Source organism: Manis javanica, chromosome 12, assembly GCF_040802235.1.
Source record: "Manis javanica isolate MJ-LG chromosome 12, MJ_LKY, whole genome shotgun sequence".
Taxonomy (NCBI): domain Eukaryota; kingdom Metazoa; phylum Chordata; class Mammalia; order Pholidota; family Manidae; genus Manis; species Manis javanica.
In genome coordinates this window covers 16770637-16787752 of record NC_133167.1, presented here as the reverse complement: position 1 = coordinate 16787752, position 17116 = coordinate 16770637, and the positions used below count along the sequence as shown (strand labels likewise).

Sequence of the window (17116 nt, the reverse complement as noted above, 5' to 3'; positions counted from 1 at the left end):
TCTCCTCTCCCACCAAAACCAGAAGAATCCTGTCAAGAGTGCTCACCTAACCTAAGGCTGGCAGCCCCTTGCAGCACCCCACACCACAAAGCCACAGTGATGCTAGCACAGTCCACATTTTTATTTCCCCAAAAAGTGCTTTTCTGTAAGGTCTCCCTCCCTTTAGCTAGCACCATACTCCAAGACCAGGATGAAATATGCCAGGGAAGAGGGATACATCTTACTCCCCTGAGTTATCCTTTCAGAGAGAAGTGGCCACAACTTTTATCAACATGCCTCAGTTTGGGGTTTTGTGTCTTCGGAGGATTCTTCCTGACCCTGCTGCTGCAGCTGCCACATATCAGCATAAACCCCTCCTTGGGATAGTAGAGCCTCGTGCCTAGGGCAAGGGGGAGAAAGCAAGTCCCTGTTGCCAGTCTCACCCCAAGGGTCCTTGCCTCCAGCTCACAGAGATTACATAGGGATTGGTGAGGGAGATGCCTCCCCCAAACCCCTGGGATTTCACCACCTTTTCCAGGGGCGCCAAATTCAGAGGCCCTGCCCTGATCATCCTGCTGCATCCCTTACCGTCCTCTCTCCACAATGTGGCCATCCTTGATGACAAGGATCTGATCAGCATTCACGATAGTTGAGAGCCTAAGAGGGCAGAGATCACTTACCCACCACACCACCGAAAGTGGGTCACGCCGCCTGCTACCCCAGTACTGTACCTGTGTGCCACCACCATGGTGGTGCGGTTGGCGCAGACTTTGGCCAGAGAAGCCTGGATGGCCCTCTCATTAGTTGTATCCAGTGCTGATGTTGCCTACGGAGAGGGTCTGGGTGAAACTGCCCCTGTCACCCCAAAACCCCAGTAGAAGGAGGATGCAAGCCACTAGCTGAGGCCTTAGGAATCAGAAGGAACCTTGTTTGCACTTGAGGACTGAAAGGCATTTTTATGAAACATGGATTCATGGTACCTATCGTAGATGGCAGGAATGGCTTGGGCACAGGCAGGGGAGGAAAAAGGGGAGCAAGCTGCCCACAGTCCTCACCTCATCGAGCAGAATGATGTCTGGAGCCTTAAGAATGGTGCGAGCAATGGCAACACGCTGCTTCTCTCCACCACTCAGCTTCAGTCCCCGCTCGCCCACCTGCGTCTCATACCCTGTGGATATTGCCCACCTCCCTCAAGTCACACATAATATACACGTGGTTTCTGTGACCAGATGGACAAGGAAGGGATGGAACCAAGGTCAGAGGGAGTAGCAGGACTAAGCTGGGTGGGGGAGGGACTCTGCAGGGGAGGCTCACCTTCAGGAAAGGCCATAATGGCATCATGGATGCCTGAGGCCTGAGCTGCAGCCTCCACCTCATCATTCCCTGCTGTAATGCGGCCATAGCGGATATTGTTGGCGATGGTGTCATTGAAGAGGACTGTGTCCTGGGGTACAACTCCAATGTGAGACCGGAGGGAGATCTGGGTTACCTGGGACCAAAAGACCATGTGCCCTGGCCTGAGAACCGCCACCCTGTGCCCAGGCCTGGGAGGTAGGACGGGCTGGCCAGAAGTCATGGGATGAAAGGCCCTGGAGAAGAATCTTGTCACCACTACCCCCAAATCATAGCTGCATAGGCAAATCACTCAACCTCCCTGAGTCTGTTTTCTCATCTACAAAGAGAAAATATGCTTTCTCTCCCTGCTTTCCTAGATCATCGCAGAACTTCATAGCTTGTACAGCAACACACAAATCACTGTTGTGACTACTTTACTTGTGGAGGTTCTATGGTGCCACAAAGGCTGAGGTCTCCTGCTTCTGCTTTTTGCAGGGGTAACATCTCCTCTCAGTTACCTGAGATGGCATCACCTGCTATTCTTCCACACACAAGCACCTAAATTATAGTCTCCCTCCAAACAAACTTACCTGTGAAATGTCCTGCCCATCTATTCGGATGCAGCCAGAGCTAATATCATAGAAGCGAAAAAGCAGGCGCAAAATTGTGCTCTTCCCTGCCCCAGATGGGCCCACCTGTTGCAGTGGAAACAGAAACATTCTTAGGCCTATTGGCTTTCTCTCCAAGAGGCCACCAATGTCTATGGAGGCTGCTACATTCAATCCCATCAATCCTGTGACCCATCATGACAAGGTTCTCTGACTCCACAGCCTAGGTCACAGACTACCATGGGCACCAGAATAAGGGAAGCTCAGAAGTCTGGGCCAAGTGGCTGGGTCTGCTCTCACCAGGGCCAGTGTCTGTCCAGGCATCACAGTGAAGGACACATCCTGCAGGGTCTCCCTCCTGCATGGAAGAGAATGGTCACCAAGCCTGCTGCTCTCCAGTGTTGCCTTCCATCACCAGAGTTTCTCCTGGGCCCTGCCCTCCCCTGCTCAGGCTCTTCCCAGGCAGTGGCAGACTGAGAAGCAGGGATGAAGGGCAGGAAGGCAGTGCGTAAAGGGATAATGGGAAAGGGGACAGGCTGGAGTGAGGAGTGGGGTGCGGCAAAATAAGGAGGGCTTACCCATCGGCATAGCTGAAGTGCACATTCTCAAACTCAATCCGGCCCCTCTGAAAGTGAAGGGGCCCTGCTCCAGGAAGGTCCTTCACCTGGGAGAGTGCCACACACGCATGCATGCTGTCATTACATGCCTGGTATCCTCCATGCACAAAGAAACCCATGCAGGCTCCTGTTCCCCACCTCCCTCCTTTCCCTTCACTCACTTCCGTCTCCTCCTTCAGCAGGTCAAACATGTTCTCCATGTCAATAAAGTTGGTCTGGATCATCCTGCAAAAAGAGTGCTGGCTGGGGCTCTTTTGAGATGCTGGGGAAATAAGGGTGCACCCTGGACAGGTCACAAACTACCAGAGTAAGTGACTACAGTGGTCAGCACTGGAGGGTGACAGGAGGAGGAGGGCCAGGGATATGATTACCTGTAGTAGGTACCAAACCAGTTGAGGGGCATGTATAGCTGGATGATGTAGGTGCCAAACAGCACAAAATCTCCAACCTGTGGAGACCCAGGGAAGAGGACCAAGTCAGAGAAAGCCTGTGGACTGTCACACTGCCCACTTCCTACTCAGGAGCCTGGTGGCCCAGACATAGGCCTTGGGCCCTCTACCCCATCCTCAGAACAATTTCCTCACCTGTAGCTTCTGCTCACTGACAAAGTATGCACAAAGCAGGGAGCCAGCAAGGAGCCCAAGTCCAATCACCAGGTTCTGTGTCTGATTTAGTAAAACCAGTGAAGCACTTGACTTCCACTCCAAATCCTGAGGCAATAATATGGGAGGGAAAAATGTCACATGCACACTGTCATCAAATCAAAACTTGGGCCCAGGCACCTTCAACCTCACAGCCAATCCTCTTGGCTCTGGCAATTCTGCAAGGCCAGGACATTACTCTCAGCAGGACTAAAACTAGCATCCTCACCTGATACTTAATGATGGCATCTTGGTAGCGGTCTACTTCATAACGCTCTGCGTTGTAATACTTCACCTGGTGAATTCAAACCACCATTGTCCAGCCTGGCTGTAGCATTCAGCCCTGGATTGTTTCCTCCACATTCCCAATCCCTCCTTCCTAATTTTAAACAGCATACCTTATCCCCTCTCCCCCAGCTTCTCATCAGGGTCAGCCCCAGTGGTCCCAGGCACACTCCTCCATACCTCTGTGCCTCCCACCACTGCCACCAAGGCTCTCATTACCGTCTCAAAGTTTAGCAAAGAGTCCACAGCTCGTGCCCGGGTAGCATTCTCCTGTGTGTTCATGGCACGTCGAAATTTCGTTCTCCACTCCGTGACCACAATGGTCAGGGCTGGAGGATGACAGGAGGAGGAGGAGGGGCAGGGAGAAGTGATCAAGACATTACCCCCAACAGCAGAGACCACACGTGAATGTCTGCTACCTGCCACACACACATTGACCCTGTGCTATAGCCCAGCAACCCAGATTCCAAAGGGAGAGAGCCCTAAGCTACCTGATGGAAGGGGCTATGCCCAAGACATCATTGTAGGCTGCATAAAGCCTTGTGTGTGAAAATGATTTTGGTGGACAAATGAAGGCAAACTGCATCTTGTTAATAAATGTGGTTTCTCCTTGACTCACATTCACAGTGGGCACCTACTGTGGCCAGGATGCTCTTCCCCAGCCTTCCATCCAGGTGCAGCTAAGGGTCCCTGTCAGAGGAGGAGCCCCACCCATTGTGTTGGGGAGAAGCAGGAGCCTATTCAAGTCTACTGACATGCAGCCTTCTAAAGCTGAGTCACCTGAGTGGGAGCAGGGCTCATGCCCAAGAGTGTCCCTGGACAGTTCAGGGAGATGGTTTCACCCAGTAGCACTCACCAAGGTAAAGACTCATGCACAGGAACACAATGAGGCCAAACCAGGCATTGAAGAACATGCTGAAGTAGATGATGCCAATGACAATGTCAGCCAGTGTGGGGATGATATTGAACACCAGGTAGCTAGGAGGGCAAGCCAGCAACAGAGAAAAGTTTAGGGCCTGAAGCTAGCAACTCTGCCTCTAGGTATTTCAGTGTAGTGTTTTGTTTTCAGCAGCAACAGACTGGACTCAAGCTAAGTGTCCCTCGAGAGATGATGGCTATATAAGCCGTATCATGCTGAAATGCAGCATGCTCTGGATCAGCTATAAAGAGTGAGAAAGAGTGTCATACACGATGACTATATATCTCCAGAACATTTTGCGAATAAAACAACTCTAAGAATGACACCTATGTCATGATACCATTTGTTTTTTTTTTGTTTTTTGAGAGGGCATCTCTCATATTTATTGATCAAATGGTTAACAATGATATCATTTGTTTTAAAAAAATCTCTACACTACCACATTAGTTCTGAGAGTCTGCACACACACAGATAAAAATACAAAAAAGCAAAACTCATCATATTAAATGGAGTGGGAACCTCTGGAGAAGTAGAATTTATGAGATTTGCTCTCTGTCTACTTTGAGTTATAAAGATAGCATGGGTACGTTAATCTGATAATTAAAAATAAAAAGATGACTGAGGGGCAGCTTCTCAGGCTGGGTCTGTTCCCCTGACAGCTCCTCTACTCCTGCTTCTCCAGCCCCATCCTCCCACACTCCCTTTCGAGAGGCTTCACACCTGAGCAGCCCTGTAACACTGGACGTGCCCCGGTCCACGATCCTCAGCACCTCCCCTGTGCGGCGCCCCAGGTGCCAGCGCAGTGAGAGCTCATGTAGGTGGGAGAAGAGGCGCAGCTCCACACGGCGCGATGTGAACTGCTGCACCCTGATCCATAGAAATGTGCGCAGGTTGCTCACAAAGCCTGCGGAGAGCCAGGGGAGGTTTCAATAGGGCTTAAGAGCCAAGGACACCAGCCAAGCACCAAGACGTGAAAGGTCTGAGAGCACCAAGAGGCCTGGGGGAGGAATGCTTGCGGGAGGGGCTAACAGGAGGAGGGGGAGGGGTCTATACCAACAAGCGGGAGAGCAGGGTCCTTCCTACCTGTACTGCCAGTGCCACCCCCCTGGAGGAATTTGAGGAAGACATAGGTGGTAACGGTCCAGGCCAGGGGGCTCCAGGGTGCCTTCTCAGTCAGCAGGTTCACTAGGGAGAAAAGTCAGAGCCCATATGACCCCCTAGGTGAAACCGGGTCCTCAAGAGATAATGTCCCAGGTACCAGCCACAGCCCCTTTCTGACCACACAGCTCCCAACTCTGTCCCACTTCCCTAGGTTAGGGCCCCGCTCCCACCAGGCCAATGAAGGATAAGAGCACTCAGCTGGCACTCCTCCTCCTCACCTATGTCTCTATAGAAGATGGGGACCAACACATTCAGTCCCCGGTCCAACCCCATAAGCCCCAGGCAGATGAGCACAACAAGCTGTAGAGCTGGGCTCCCCCGAGGCCACAGGTAGCCACTCAACAGGCGGAGCTTCCTGCCTAGGTCTCGCCAGGTGGACTGAGGTGGCCTCTCTGTTGACTGAACCTAGGATGGTGAAACACACAGGAGGGGAGCTCAGAAATAAAAAAGAAGTGCCCTAGCCAGAAACCCTCTAGGGAAACTATGGGATTACAGCTCCCAGGTGTCTCTGTCCCACAAGTGACCCCTGATGAGGTCAGAAAGGCTAACAGGGCACAAACGGAGATTTATGTAACAAGTATGGTAGGAAAAAAATGATTGGTAATGAAATTAAGACAGACCCTAAGGCTCAGAAATTGAGGTGTACCTGGCTCCATTCTACATCTTGATCCTCTCCATTGACCTGTAAGGTGTGGGACTGGGGCCTAAGACCAGGGGCCCAGAGCCCCAGGACAAAAAGCCCTCCAGAGACCACATAGCGCAGCACCCACAGGCTAAACTGAACCTAGAATGAAATGGGGAGAGCATCAGTGAGGGCCAGAAAGCCATCGTTATTATTCCTAACAGGCTGGAGACTGGTGTAGGGAGCACACCCAGGTACTCCTCAGGGGCCCCGCCTTCTAACAGGCTTTAAAAAAAAATCTACAGTGACTCAGCACAGACAGCCCCACCAGCTGGCTATCAGCTCCCAGGCGCCAGTTGGCCCCTCCCATCTTCCCTTTCTTAGAAGCATCCCAAAGCCTGGAGCCAGTGTGACGTGACACACCATCCTTCTTCCAAGCCCCTGCCACCAGTGTTTCCCCTCTCCGCACACGGTCCCTTACCTGCTGGCCCAAGTCGGTCCTTGCCCACCACCATTGTGGGCTGTTCCAAGAAACCAGAGCCAAGTTCTCCGCTGCAAACGCCGCAGTCCAGAGGAGCAGGAGACCCGGGCTGTGCCTGAACTTGATCCAGATGCCCACTGCTAGCTTCTGCTGTGCCTGGTGCCGTTCCACCACAAGCAGCGCTAGGCCACAGGCACTGGCCAGAGTCCCCAGTATGAAAGCCAGCAGTAGGTAGCCTGGCAGAGGGGTCGCTCTGGCAGTGCTCACCCGGCCAACCAGGCCAGCCAGGGGTAGGGCCACCTGAAGTATGGCCAGAAGCATCTGCAGCCCGTACGGTGCAATACAAGGGCCGGCCCCCCAACTCAGCGCCTCGGTACCAGCCTGTCGCTCCCGACGCTTGCAGGGAAGGGCCAGCACCAAGGCCAGAGCCCCCAGTGCCATCAGCGTTGAGGGCACAAGTGTGAAGAAGAAGCAGGGACTCGGGCCACCCTTCACCCAGGCCGGACCCACGGGCCCTTCGGCCTCGCAGTAGTTGCCTACAGTCACCATGGCAATGCGTGCCTGCCGGCCGAGGCTGCGGGAACTGAGCGACGAGAGAAGGGGGCCAGCCGCTCGGGGCAGGGTGCGGATGCCAGGGTGTCTCGGGTCATGGAGCCGTGGGCTCTAAACCGTGGGAGTGGCGGGCATGGACGCACGTGGACCCGGCCACCCTGCCCGCTGGCTTCGCGCACGCGCCGCTGCCACGCACTCACGCACGACACGTACGCCGTCTCTGCCTTTGCGCTCCTCGGTCCCTTCCCGGGACCCTCCTGCCAAATCCGGGCCCACAGGAATGCCAAGAGCAAACTGCTGTCCTCTGCTGCAGCCCGGCCTGCTGGGGCCGCCCTCAGCCTATCTACTCAGGACTTCATTGGCCAGATTTCTCGGAGGGGCGGGCGAAATGTTGCACGCGGGGAAGGCAAAATAGACTGGTGCAGTCAGCTTGGTCACGTGCTCACAGCGGGAAATCCAATCTCACAGTGGTTTGGAGACACTGACCGCCTGGAAACTAAGGGCAGGAAATCGCCCTTCTGTTGGCCGGCTGGCTCGGTGTACCGAGTGATGGCAGAAGGTCCATTTCCCTACAGAGCCTGGTCCTGTCCCCAGCCACCTGGGGGGTTTGCTACGCACCCTGCCCCACTTGTTCCGAGAACCCTAGCCATGAGAGACAAGCCACAACCTGGTCAAAGTCCCTTCTTTATTAAGGGCTATCAAGCTGTACACAGTCCACACCCCGTTTGGAGTTCGGGCAGTTAAGTCCACCACTCACCAGCAGCGGACCAGAGCCGGGTGAGAAGTGGGGCAGAGGGTAGGAGCTGGGTCCCAGCATGCAATGCAGCAGCTCAAAGCCTTGGGTGAAGCTGTCCTGCTGCCCCTCCATCCCCCTCTAGGGGACAGTGGAAAGCAGACCAGAGCTCTCTCACTGGGAGGTAGACAACCGAGGGCACACTCCAGCTCTATCCGTTCCATGTGTGGGTGGTGGGGTACAATAAGCAGCAATAGGGGCCAGGAAGGCCTCAGTCTCCCAGGGCCCATCCTAAAGTTGGAAAGGGCAGCAAAGAATGTCCATTTTGCTCCTGCAATTCAGAATCCTTCCTTCTTAGGGTCAAAAGATAGCAAGAGGGGAGCTAGGAGCTGGGGTTTCCACACCAATACAAAGCAAAAGCTCAATGGAAGGGTAGCAAGCGAACAGAATGGGAGTGAGTGGCACACATGCCAGTGATGTGCAGGAAGCAAGGGAGAGGTGAGCAGGCTGCAGCACTGGGAGAGAACTGGGGGTGAGGTAAGAGCCACAGCCTGAGCTGCTCATCTGGTTCAGGGGAGGGGGAGGAGGCTGCAGAGGGTGAGGGTCCAGGCCCAACCTCCCCACTCCATAGTTGGCACAGGTTCTCCCTGCTTGGCAGCTTCTGTGGTGGAGATTTGCAGGGGTGGGTGCAAAGGTGGCAGTACTGGGGCTGGGCTGGGGATCAGTTTCTAGCACCACACTCTTGAGCCAAGGGGGGTCCTAGAGATGAGGCTAGAGTCCTGTGTGCCCTGGTTCCTAGGCCCCCAATTTCTCTCCTGGGGCTGTGGCGAGCCCAGTGTTGGCATCTCCCTTGGCCAGGCACGGACACACAAAGACCACACATGTGGAGCCAGGCAACCCTCTGAGGAGCTCTCCATGGCAGGTGGATGGGATGGCAGGGCAACAGTAGCCTCCATCCTGGGGCACAGGGACCTTCCTTGGCCTTGTCTATACCTGTGGAGAGAAAAGGGCTAGTAGTAGAGGTACTCTTCAGCCATTTGCTTAACCAACAGAAGCTTGGAGATAAAGAAAAGGGCAAGTCTGATTCTTGGGGAGGTAAGCAAAAGAAAAATCAAGCCCTGGATTTCAGAGTAGATGAGGGGAGGGTGCAGTATCTCTGTGCAAAAGGCCTCCCTTCCTTCACATGAGCAGCTGACCTCAGCCTGGAGGTTACTAGTGAAGTTGTTCTGGGTCCTGGAGCCCTTACCTTGTGCACCTGAGGGGGAAGCTCATCCTCTGAGCCCTCCTCGGGCACGGGCTCTGGGTGCCTTGATGCTGATTGTCCATCTTCAGCCCACCCTCCAAGGGGCAGCCGAGAGAAGTGAGAGGGAGCCCGGGGCATTGTGCCAGGATCTAAAGACACACATAAACATTTTCTTAGAATGAATACAATCAGGAATTGGAAGAGTTCTGGGGTTGGCGGGGAGATGGGTTAGGCTCCTTGGGCCTGGTCCCTCTGACCTCTTTCTTCCCCTAGATGCCCAAGACCCACCCTTCCCAGAAGGCTCCATATCCTCCTGTACCCGTACTGGATACCTGTGATGCCCCCATAGCGCCTCTGGAAGCCCCCCTGCAGGGTAGTGGTCTCAGGTGCTCCAGGCCGTGGTGCAGCACAGGGATAGCTGGCAGAGCGGGGGATAGGTTGGGGGGCCCGGGCGCCCTCTCCTCCTTCTTCAGGGGCACTCTCCCCACTCTCATCACTCTCCCGGCGGTGCCACACATGCCGCTCAGGTTCGGCCTGGGCCTGCTGCTTGTGGAGCTGAGAAGTGGGGGGCTTATTAGTTGGGGACAGAAAGATATGTGTCTGAGACAGCCGCCCCTACCATGGTATTGGCCAGTTCCCATTTATACCACGTCACCTAGAATCACTGACCCAGAGTACCTACCATGTTAATGCTGAGTAATATATATATATGATATTTTATAAGTTAACTATTCAGCAGATCCCTGGAACGAGCCTGTGCATGGGTGTTAATGACACTCATTTTCCCTAGTCATTTAATTCAAGAACAAATTGGTTGTGGATCTACGTGCAAGCACTCTTTTAGGTGCTGGGGATATAGCAGTAAACAGAATAGACAAAAATTCCAGTCTTTGTGGGGCTTATATACTGGGACAGGGTAGAGGATGAGGATAATAGACAACAAATAAATGAGGAAAAAAAAACAGTATGTCAGATCGTGCTAAATGTGTGGAGAAAAATCGAGCAGGATGATTCGGGAGGGTGGGCAAGGGAGGCTTTTAGTCAGGGTAGTCTCATGGAAAGGGTAAGAGCAGAGACTGAATAAGGAGAAGGAGGGAGCCATGTGGGTATCTCAGAAAAGTAGATTCTTGGCAGGGGAAACCACAACTGGGTTCAGGCTCTGGATGAGAATAAGCTTGCCTGAAAAGGCAGTAAGAAGGTTTATGTGTGAATGGAGATTGCAGAGCAGATAAATGGCATAGAAGGGATTTGAACCCATGTCTTGCTTTTCCACATGTAAAACCCTCTCCTTTTCAGCTGTCATATTGGTTCCATTGGCCTTGCCCCTTCTGTCCACTCACCTGGTGCATATAGAGGGCGTGCAGGCTCATCTCGGTGGATGCATATTCCGACAGCACTAGGCTCTGCAGCTGACCTTCCCACACGCTGCTCCCGGAGCTGGCTGTCCTGGCATCCATCCTGTCCCTCCCAGCACAGAGAGAGCAGTGAGCAACAGTTCTGAGACCCACACATGTTGCTGGGGGCCAGTGCTGTGCTCTCTCCTCTTGGCCACCTCTACTTACCCAGAGCCTGTCATATTGCTGGGAGCCCGGCCTGTGGGAACCTGACCAGGTTGCAGAGGGGAGAAGGAGCGCAGGGCAGAGGCGACCTCAGCTCTGTGCCTGGATCCCTGCAGGTCTCTGGGCAGTGGGGGGCCCCGGCAGGATGAGCCAGCTACTACATTTGCAATAAGGCTCAGTGGCTATGAAGGAAAGAGGTGGGTAGAATACTTAGGGCAGGAGGGAGGCCTCTGGGTCCTCTAGTATCCTGCACATCAGGATCCAATGGGACAGACAGAAGGGAACCAACAGGGTAGGCCCTTCAACCCCATGCCCAGTCCTCCACTCCCAGCTCCTGGAGCCACTCTGCACATTGTCTCCCAGTCCCCAGAAACACACCTCAGACTCAGACTGTAAGGACTGGATGGATGTAAAGAGGGCATTCTCAGGGAGCAGACCCCCTGGGGCAAGGCCAGCAGCTGCTCCGTCCCGCTGAACCTGCTCCTTGAGGAAGCCGAGGAAGGCTGTGCTCTCACGTGGTGGCTGCCAGCCAGGGTTGGTGATGGCAAAGTGCATGAGTGACAACTCTGTCTTCCCATCCTCGGCTTGCTGGTACACCGAGGCCTCTGTCTGCCCACCGGATAACCACTGCACAAGGGAGGCTGTAGTGAGGAGGACTGTCCTCTTAGAGGAAACCCTTTTGTACCTTTCCTGCTTGGGGGAAGCCTTGCCACTGGAGGACAGAGACCACAATGCACTGCTGTATCTTATCCAGGGGCCCCAGTGCCCACCCAGGAGTGGCCACATGGAGAGCTAATTGCTTTGTGTGTTTCTCAAGGAAGCTTAGCCTAGGGAGCAAATTTAGGGCTAAAATCCAACCCAGGCTCCTGTTTACCAAGCAGTGTGTGTACCCTGCACAGGGTTGCCCTGAGGCAGGGCTGCCTTCTGGGATTCATTGGCTTAGAAGGAGTGCCTCTTTGCAGTTTGCCTGAAGACACTGTGTGTGCCAACATCGCCTCTGGTACCTGGCTCCCTCCTCTCCCAGTACCTGGGGATGCCCATGCTGGCGAACATCCATCTGAGCAAAGGAACAGGTATCTCCAACACCAACGACCTCCACAGTGAAATTGCGGAAGAAGTCTATAATCTCCAGGGCCCGTGGGCGCAGGCAGAAGATGAGGATGAGGGGTGTGACAATGGGGCTCAATAACTCCTCCAAGATGAACACCTAAAAGGGAGGGGACCAAGGTCACAAGACAGCAGGAGGGAGCCCAGCCCTCACCACCAACCTATCAGCCAATCTCTAGCAGGCCCTAACTCCAACTCCACTCACTGCCTTGTACTGGAAGAGCTGGGCAAACTCGTCCCGGGTCTGTGAGCGGTGGGCATTACCCTGCCAGTGGTCAGGCATGTAGTGGATGTGAGCAAGGATCACGCGGAGCAGCTGCTCAGGGCAGAACACCATGTGCTGGTCCGGGATAAAGGACCTAGTAGGATCATGGTCATAGTGAGATATAAACCTTTCCCAGGAATGCTAGTTTGCTTACTCCCACCTGCTGCCCTGGCCCACCTGCACACAGTCACGGTGACCCCCAGCAGTGTGACTGTGGTGAGGACGTGCTCCACAGCCAATACATCTTCGTCGTAGATGGTGAGGGCAATAAGCACAGCCAGGATGGAGCCAGCAAAGAAGGCGCCATTCTTGGCCAGCAGAGTCAGCAGAGGTGACAAGAAGCAATTCATGTACTTGGAGGCTGGCTTATAGCCACGGCTGAGGCGGGACTGTAGCTCGTGCTCCAGCTCATTGAAGTGGCGGAGGTAGCAGCGGCCATACAGTGACCAGCAACGTGCTCCCAGGGCCCCTGGCTCCCGCTTCAGCACCTCCGCGTAGCTGAAGAAGGCATAGAGGATCTGCCAGATGAGGATGAGGGGGCACAGCAGGAAGTTGGCAATGCCAATCCACAGGATGCGGTTACTGAGGCGCTGGGCTAGCTCTAGCCGTTGCCCCCCACGTTTGTACTCAGTCTTGAGGCTCCATTCATTGAGAAACAGAGAGCCAGGTCCCCAGAAGAGGATCAGTTCAAAGTTGTACTTGAGGCCGCGGGTGAAGAAGACGGCCTCCCCGAGGCCAGGCAGGCGGAAACGCAGAGGCAGGAGGGATTTGTTAACCAGTGCCACCATGTAGTTCTGGAAGCGGAGGATGCGGTGGTAGATGTCCAGCTCTGTCAGCTCACGCTTGTGGATGCAGATCTGGTGCTCTTTCTGGGTCTGCACAATCCGGGCTTGCACTTCCTGCCATGTGCAGTATGGAAGGGCAGACTGCAGGGTGGGGAAGAGACAAGGTATGGAAGGTGGGGTTGTTGTCTTGGCCCCTCAGCCTGCATTAACTGTGGGGCTCAGGGATCCTTTGCTTAGCTGAGTAGATTTTAGGTAGATGCTCCCTGAACTGCCAATGATGGGTGAGGACACCTGGTCCCCAGGAATACACCCCACCCTTCCCAAGCTGCAGAAAATGTCTTGGGCTGTGGTGCTTAACTTCCCATCTCACCATGGGGATGCGTAGAGCATGCAGGTAGAAGGAGTGGATCTCCCAGTAGCAGCAAATGTTATAGATGAACTTGATAAGCCGGTGGACCCAGAAAACACCAGCAACGACCAGGATGGTGATAAGGGAGCCATTTTCCTGAATCCTGGTGGGGAAAAAGAAGGGTAGAAAAGATGGTCTTTGAGGAACTTGGCAAACATGCTGTTATCCTGAAGAATTTGGCAAGGCTGAGCCTGAGTCTGTTCTAGGGAATGTGTTACTGCCTCACATTCTACTCTGATCCTCATGTGTTAGTGGATTGACAGGCTACGGGCCCTCTGGCCTGCACCCCTTACCTGGCACTACAGACTTGGGCAGGCAAAAAGGCATCTGGCAGAGTGACCTTGACGGGCTCCGTAGGATGAAGACTGTGGTTCACCATCTTGTTGGCAAATAGGATGTCATAGTCCACACAGCTAACCAGGAAGGTAGTGAAGGCAACCACAAAGAGGAACTGCCTGGGGAGTTGGGAAGAGGGTGCACAGTCTGAGAGTCAAGAGAGGCCCCAGTGAAATAACGCAGGAAAATGGAGTTTGGAACAAGACTGGGAAGAGGCCTCTGGGGAAACCAAGGGGCTGGAGAACTCCCAGTGGGGGTCTCTCTACTGCTCAGCCCAAACCAGCTCCTACTTTTTGCTCTTAGCTGAAGGCACCACAGAATCAGCTTGCTTTCCTCACCTCACAATAATCTCTGCCACCACTCACCCGTATCTTTTAAAGGTGTTACCGTTGTGGATATCGTCCCTAGTCCCTGACTGCCTTTTGAGATGGTAGTTAGAAGCCCTTTAGGGACTTGAACTCTTTTCTTTCTGAGGAGGGATTCCCAATCCCTTACTCCTTGGCAAGGCCATATGATATGGCTCTTTCATCTTAGAAGGCTCTCTGTCCAGCAACCGGCCTCCAAAAGGCAACCATGGCAGAACAGAGACACTTTTCTCAAGTTAAGTGGCTTGCATGTCTGAGACCTCCTGGCTGAACTACACCCATTTCATTGGACCTCTGATGAAATGATCAAGTCTGAGTTCTCTTGTGGAAGAGATTAGGACTATCTTTTCCTAGTAAGAGATTAATGAAGAGATAGGACTATTGTTTTTCTATTAGGGAGAGGCTATAAACTTTGATGCCACACACCCAGTCCCTGAACTGTTTGCAGTTTTGAGCCTAGACTGAGTTGCATAAGCCATGGTTAAGCTTACGGGGGAGAAAGACTGAAATGCATTCCTTTACCACATCATCTATCCCTTCTTAAACTTACATGAGCTCGAAGACCTCCCCAATGAGCATACAAGTGAAGCCATTCTTCTGGTGTAGATTATAAACGTGTAATTGTTAAGAAAAAGTGGTCAGTAGAGATAGCAATTAAGAGCACAGACTTTAGTGTCACATACCTGAGCTTAAGTCTGGCTCTATGACTCTAGCAGTATGACTTTGGCCAAGTTACTTAACCTCTCTAAGCTTTTCTTTAGTGATATATTGGAAATAATAGCACCTGTCTCAGGGTTATTAGGTCTGAGATAATGCATATAAAGCATTTAACACAGAGCTGACAAAAATGAGTCAAAAGACAGTAATTTTTATGATTAGCATCCCATCAAAAAGGAGGATCACCCTTGAAACGTTTCCTTGTAAATTAAGTGAACGGCACACAGCTCTTGATAAATGTGGGCTATTATTATTCATGATGGTCATTATTCCCCAGCTTTCTTCAGCCTAAAGATTTCCATCCCCCTTCTTGGGATTAGAGTCAAACCCATCCCACCTCATCAGGGGCCTGGCTTAGAGAGGTCCCAGAGCACCAACAAAGAGACACAAAGGATATTCGAGAGAAGAAGAGGTCAAGGTTTTCAATGTGGTGCCAAGGTGCTGTGGGCACAGGAGCAGAGATGTCAGACCCCCGAAGAAACACGTGAACTCCTTGCTCCCTCAGTGTTCCTCCAACTCTCCCCCCAGGCCCCAACACTGGCTGTCATTTTCAAGAACTCACACTTGCTACCCTCAGGGACGTGCACCAACAGGTCCTCCTCTCCTGGGGGTGAATCACTGTAGGAGGCCTCTAGGCGCTGGTATTCAGTGTCAAACTGCGCCATCACCACCAGCCCCTGTCCACCTTGTCCACCTGCCAGTAATGAGAAAGAGACCCAGGTTTAGACCCTGGTGCTGCTTGTCTGCTGTCCTGCCTACTAGACCAGAAATAATAAGAAAGAATCCTTGGGCTTGGTCTCCACTATTCTTGGCTCTAAGGCAGAATAGGAATAGTAACCCAAGGAGTGCAGCAAGATCAGGGCTAGAGAGGCCTTAACTGACCACTGAGGTCAGTCACCCCCAGAGCCCTTACTGAGTGTCTACTGAGGCCTTCCTGGCCTGAAGCCAGACTCTGCCCCTTTGTGGGGGCTGTTTCATCTCCTTTTTAGTAGAGAGAAAGGGTCCTCCCCTACCCTCCTGGAGAAACCCTTGTCTCCAAAAGACTAGCAGTTTGGAAGCACTCTGTAAACAAAAGTTTGAGGTAAGCACATGGCCCTACCAGCTCCATGGACAGTGGCTGCTTCACTCTGGCCCTCGAAGCCCTGGCTCTGCAGCTGCTGGAGGAGAAGGTGTCAGGCCGCAAAGAGTGGGGATAGAAAGAAACCCAGCCCTCCCACCTACCCAACGCCCACCAAAAGGAAGCCAAGGATGAGGCAAGGAGGCTGCAGTGGGGAAGACGCAGCTTAGCCTAGGGTTATGCACACTTCCTCTGGTCATACAATACAGGGACACTTGTCCAACTCTAGGATCCCAAAAAGTGGATTACTGAATCTGTGAAGACGGAGTCAGTACAGGTCTCAGGTCAGACAGCTCCTCTAGACTGTTTCTTCATTGCCTCACCTCCAAACCCCAAACCCAAGAAGAGAGTCTATTCTGAAGAGGACCTTTCTGGTCAACCCCTTCCCCTGCTTCCCGAGCATCAAAAGCCCAGTAGGAAGTCATAGCTCCTGGATGGGAAATCCTGACTGGGTCAGTGTAGACCCAGGTCCTGGGAGAATTATGGGTCCCCTAGGTCTCTGGTACCAGGCATGGTCTAGATGACAGTCACCAAGTCAGTGCAGCCCCTGGGGTCACAGAGCTCGACCCAGCATGCCCCCGGTGGGATTCCCTGGCTTAGTGAGAGCCCTAGGTCCAAAGAAGCTGACCAAGCCTTCAAGGAACTCACCACTCACCGGGTCAGTGGGGACCCAAGGGCCATGGAGCCCCGGCCGGTTTGGCCTTGGCTCCGGAGTTCCTGCGTTGTTGGAGGAATCGAGACATTCCGACAGACAATATACCCAAGGTGGTCTGGGATGCTACCCCACACTTATCAGCTACCACCCGAGACCAATGCACCCCAGGGTCGCCCGATCCCAGGCCAAGGGCTCGGCTCCCAACAGCGGACAACCACGCGCGCGGCCTCGCCGCCCGCGCGCGCCTCCGCCCGCGCGACCCCGCTATCAAAACATTCCGGCTGCGCGCCTCCTCCCCGCCTGCGGCGCCCCTTCCCCCGCTACCCGCTGTGAGCTCACATAGGGCTCCGCCACCACAGCTGGCCAGGCGCGGCCCGGGCCCTGAGAGTCCAATAACTGTCCTCGAGTTTCACCTCAGGAACCGTGACCAGGGCGATTCCAGTGGCTCGGTCAGCTCCGCTGGGCTCGGCCCGACCCAGAGCGCTAGGCCCGGCGACTGCCACTCACTGTCAACCGCAGGCAGCTTGACCAATGAGCATGGGGTGGGTGGAGACACGACGGCCTGTTCTCAGCTTCGGGGGCGGGACTAAAAGGCTCAAGGCGGATCTCGGACAGTCAGACCACC

At 53.7% G+C, this 17116-nt stretch overlaps 2 protein-coding genes across 11 annotated transcripts; both read right to left on the bottom strand.

Annotated features, from left to right (window-relative positions):
* Positions 1 to 100: 100 nt before the first annotated feature.
* ABCB6 (ATP binding cassette subfamily B member 6 (LAN blood group)) lies at positions 101 to 7533 on the bottom strand. Of its 2 annotated transcripts, XM_017655882.3 has the most exons (19): positions 6649 to 7531; positions 6192 to 6329; positions 5764 to 5950; positions 5468 to 5569; positions 5105 to 5288; positions 4322 to 4443; positions 3685 to 3794; positions 3410 to 3475; positions 3124 to 3249; positions 2911 to 2987; positions 2701 to 2764; positions 2501 to 2586; positions 2223 to 2280; positions 1905 to 2009; positions 1294 to 1468; positions 1035 to 1147; positions 711 to 805; positions 568 to 636; positions 101 to 379 (listed from the first exon to the last, which is right to left on the bottom strand). In XM_017655882.3, exons 1-19 carry the CDS (start codon positions 7195 to 7197, stop codon positions 268 to 270), a joined length of 2538 nt encoding a protein of 845 aa, XP_017511371.3. In that variant the 5' UTR covers positions 7198 to 7531; the 3' UTR covers positions 101 to 267. The 2 variants fall into 2 exon arrangements, with proteins under 2 accessions (XP_017511371.3, XP_036872184.2); XM_037016289.2 differs by lacking the exon at positions 6192 to 6329 and having other exon boundaries at positions 6649 to 7533.
* A 1170-nt stretch (positions 7534 to 8703) lies between these two features.
* On the bottom strand, positions 8704 to 17002 carry ATG9A (autophagy related 9A). Of its 9 annotated transcripts, none has more exons than XM_017656142.3 (17): positions 16831 to 17002; positions 16492 to 16553; positions 15819 to 15876; positions 15282 to 15413; positions 15117 to 15160; positions 14553 to 14617; positions 13595 to 13756; positions 13263 to 13404; positions 12285 to 13033; positions 12048 to 12201; positions 11763 to 11942; positions 11114 to 11362; positions 10739 to 10917; positions 10517 to 10640; positions 9509 to 9731; positions 9180 to 9325; positions 8704 to 8926 (listed from the first exon to the last, which is right to left on the bottom strand). In XM_017656142.3, exons 4-17 carry the CDS (start codon positions 15382 to 15384, stop codon positions 8921 to 8923), a joined length of 2526 nt encoding a protein of 841 aa, XP_017511631.1. In that variant the 5' UTR covers positions 15385 to 15413; positions 15819 to 15876; positions 16492 to 16553; positions 16831 to 17002; the 3' UTR covers positions 8704 to 8920. The 9 variants fall into 9 exon arrangements, with proteins under 9 accessions (XP_017511631.1, XP_036872186.1, XP_017511485.1 ...); XM_037016291.2 differs by having other exon boundaries at positions 15819 to 15873; XM_017655996.3 differs by lacking the exon at positions 16492 to 16553.
* Between the last annotated feature and the right edge of the window lie 114 nt (positions 17003 to 17116).

Excerpts from the sequence above, each read along its gene's own strand:
- ATG9A (XM_017656142.3), bottom strand. The coding sequence starts at position 15,384 with ATGGCGCAGTTTGACACTGAATACCAGCGCCTAGAGGCCTCCTACAGT. Across the intron at positions 10,918-11,113 it reads CCTTACAGTCTGAGTCTGAG|CCACTGAGCCTTATTGCAAA; the intron begins GTGTGTTTCTGG and ends TTTCCTTCATAG. Across the intron at positions 9,732-10,516 it reads ACGCCCTCTATATGCACCAG|CTCCACAAGCAGCAGGCCCA; the intron begins GTGAGTGGACAG and ends CCCACTTCTCAG.
- ABCB6 (XM_017655882.3), bottom strand. The coding sequence starts at position 7,197 with ATGGTGACTGTAGGCAACTACTGCGAGGCCGAAGGGCCCGTGGGTCCG. Across the intron at positions 3,476-3,684 it reads CTTTGCTAAACTTTGAGACG|GTGAAGTATTACAACGCAGA; the intron begins GTAATGAGAGCC and ends TGAATTCACCAG. Across the intron at positions 1,148-1,293 it reads CATTATGGCCTTTCCTGAAG|GGTATGAGACGCAGGTGGGC; the intron begins GTGAGCCTCCCC and ends CAATATCCACAG.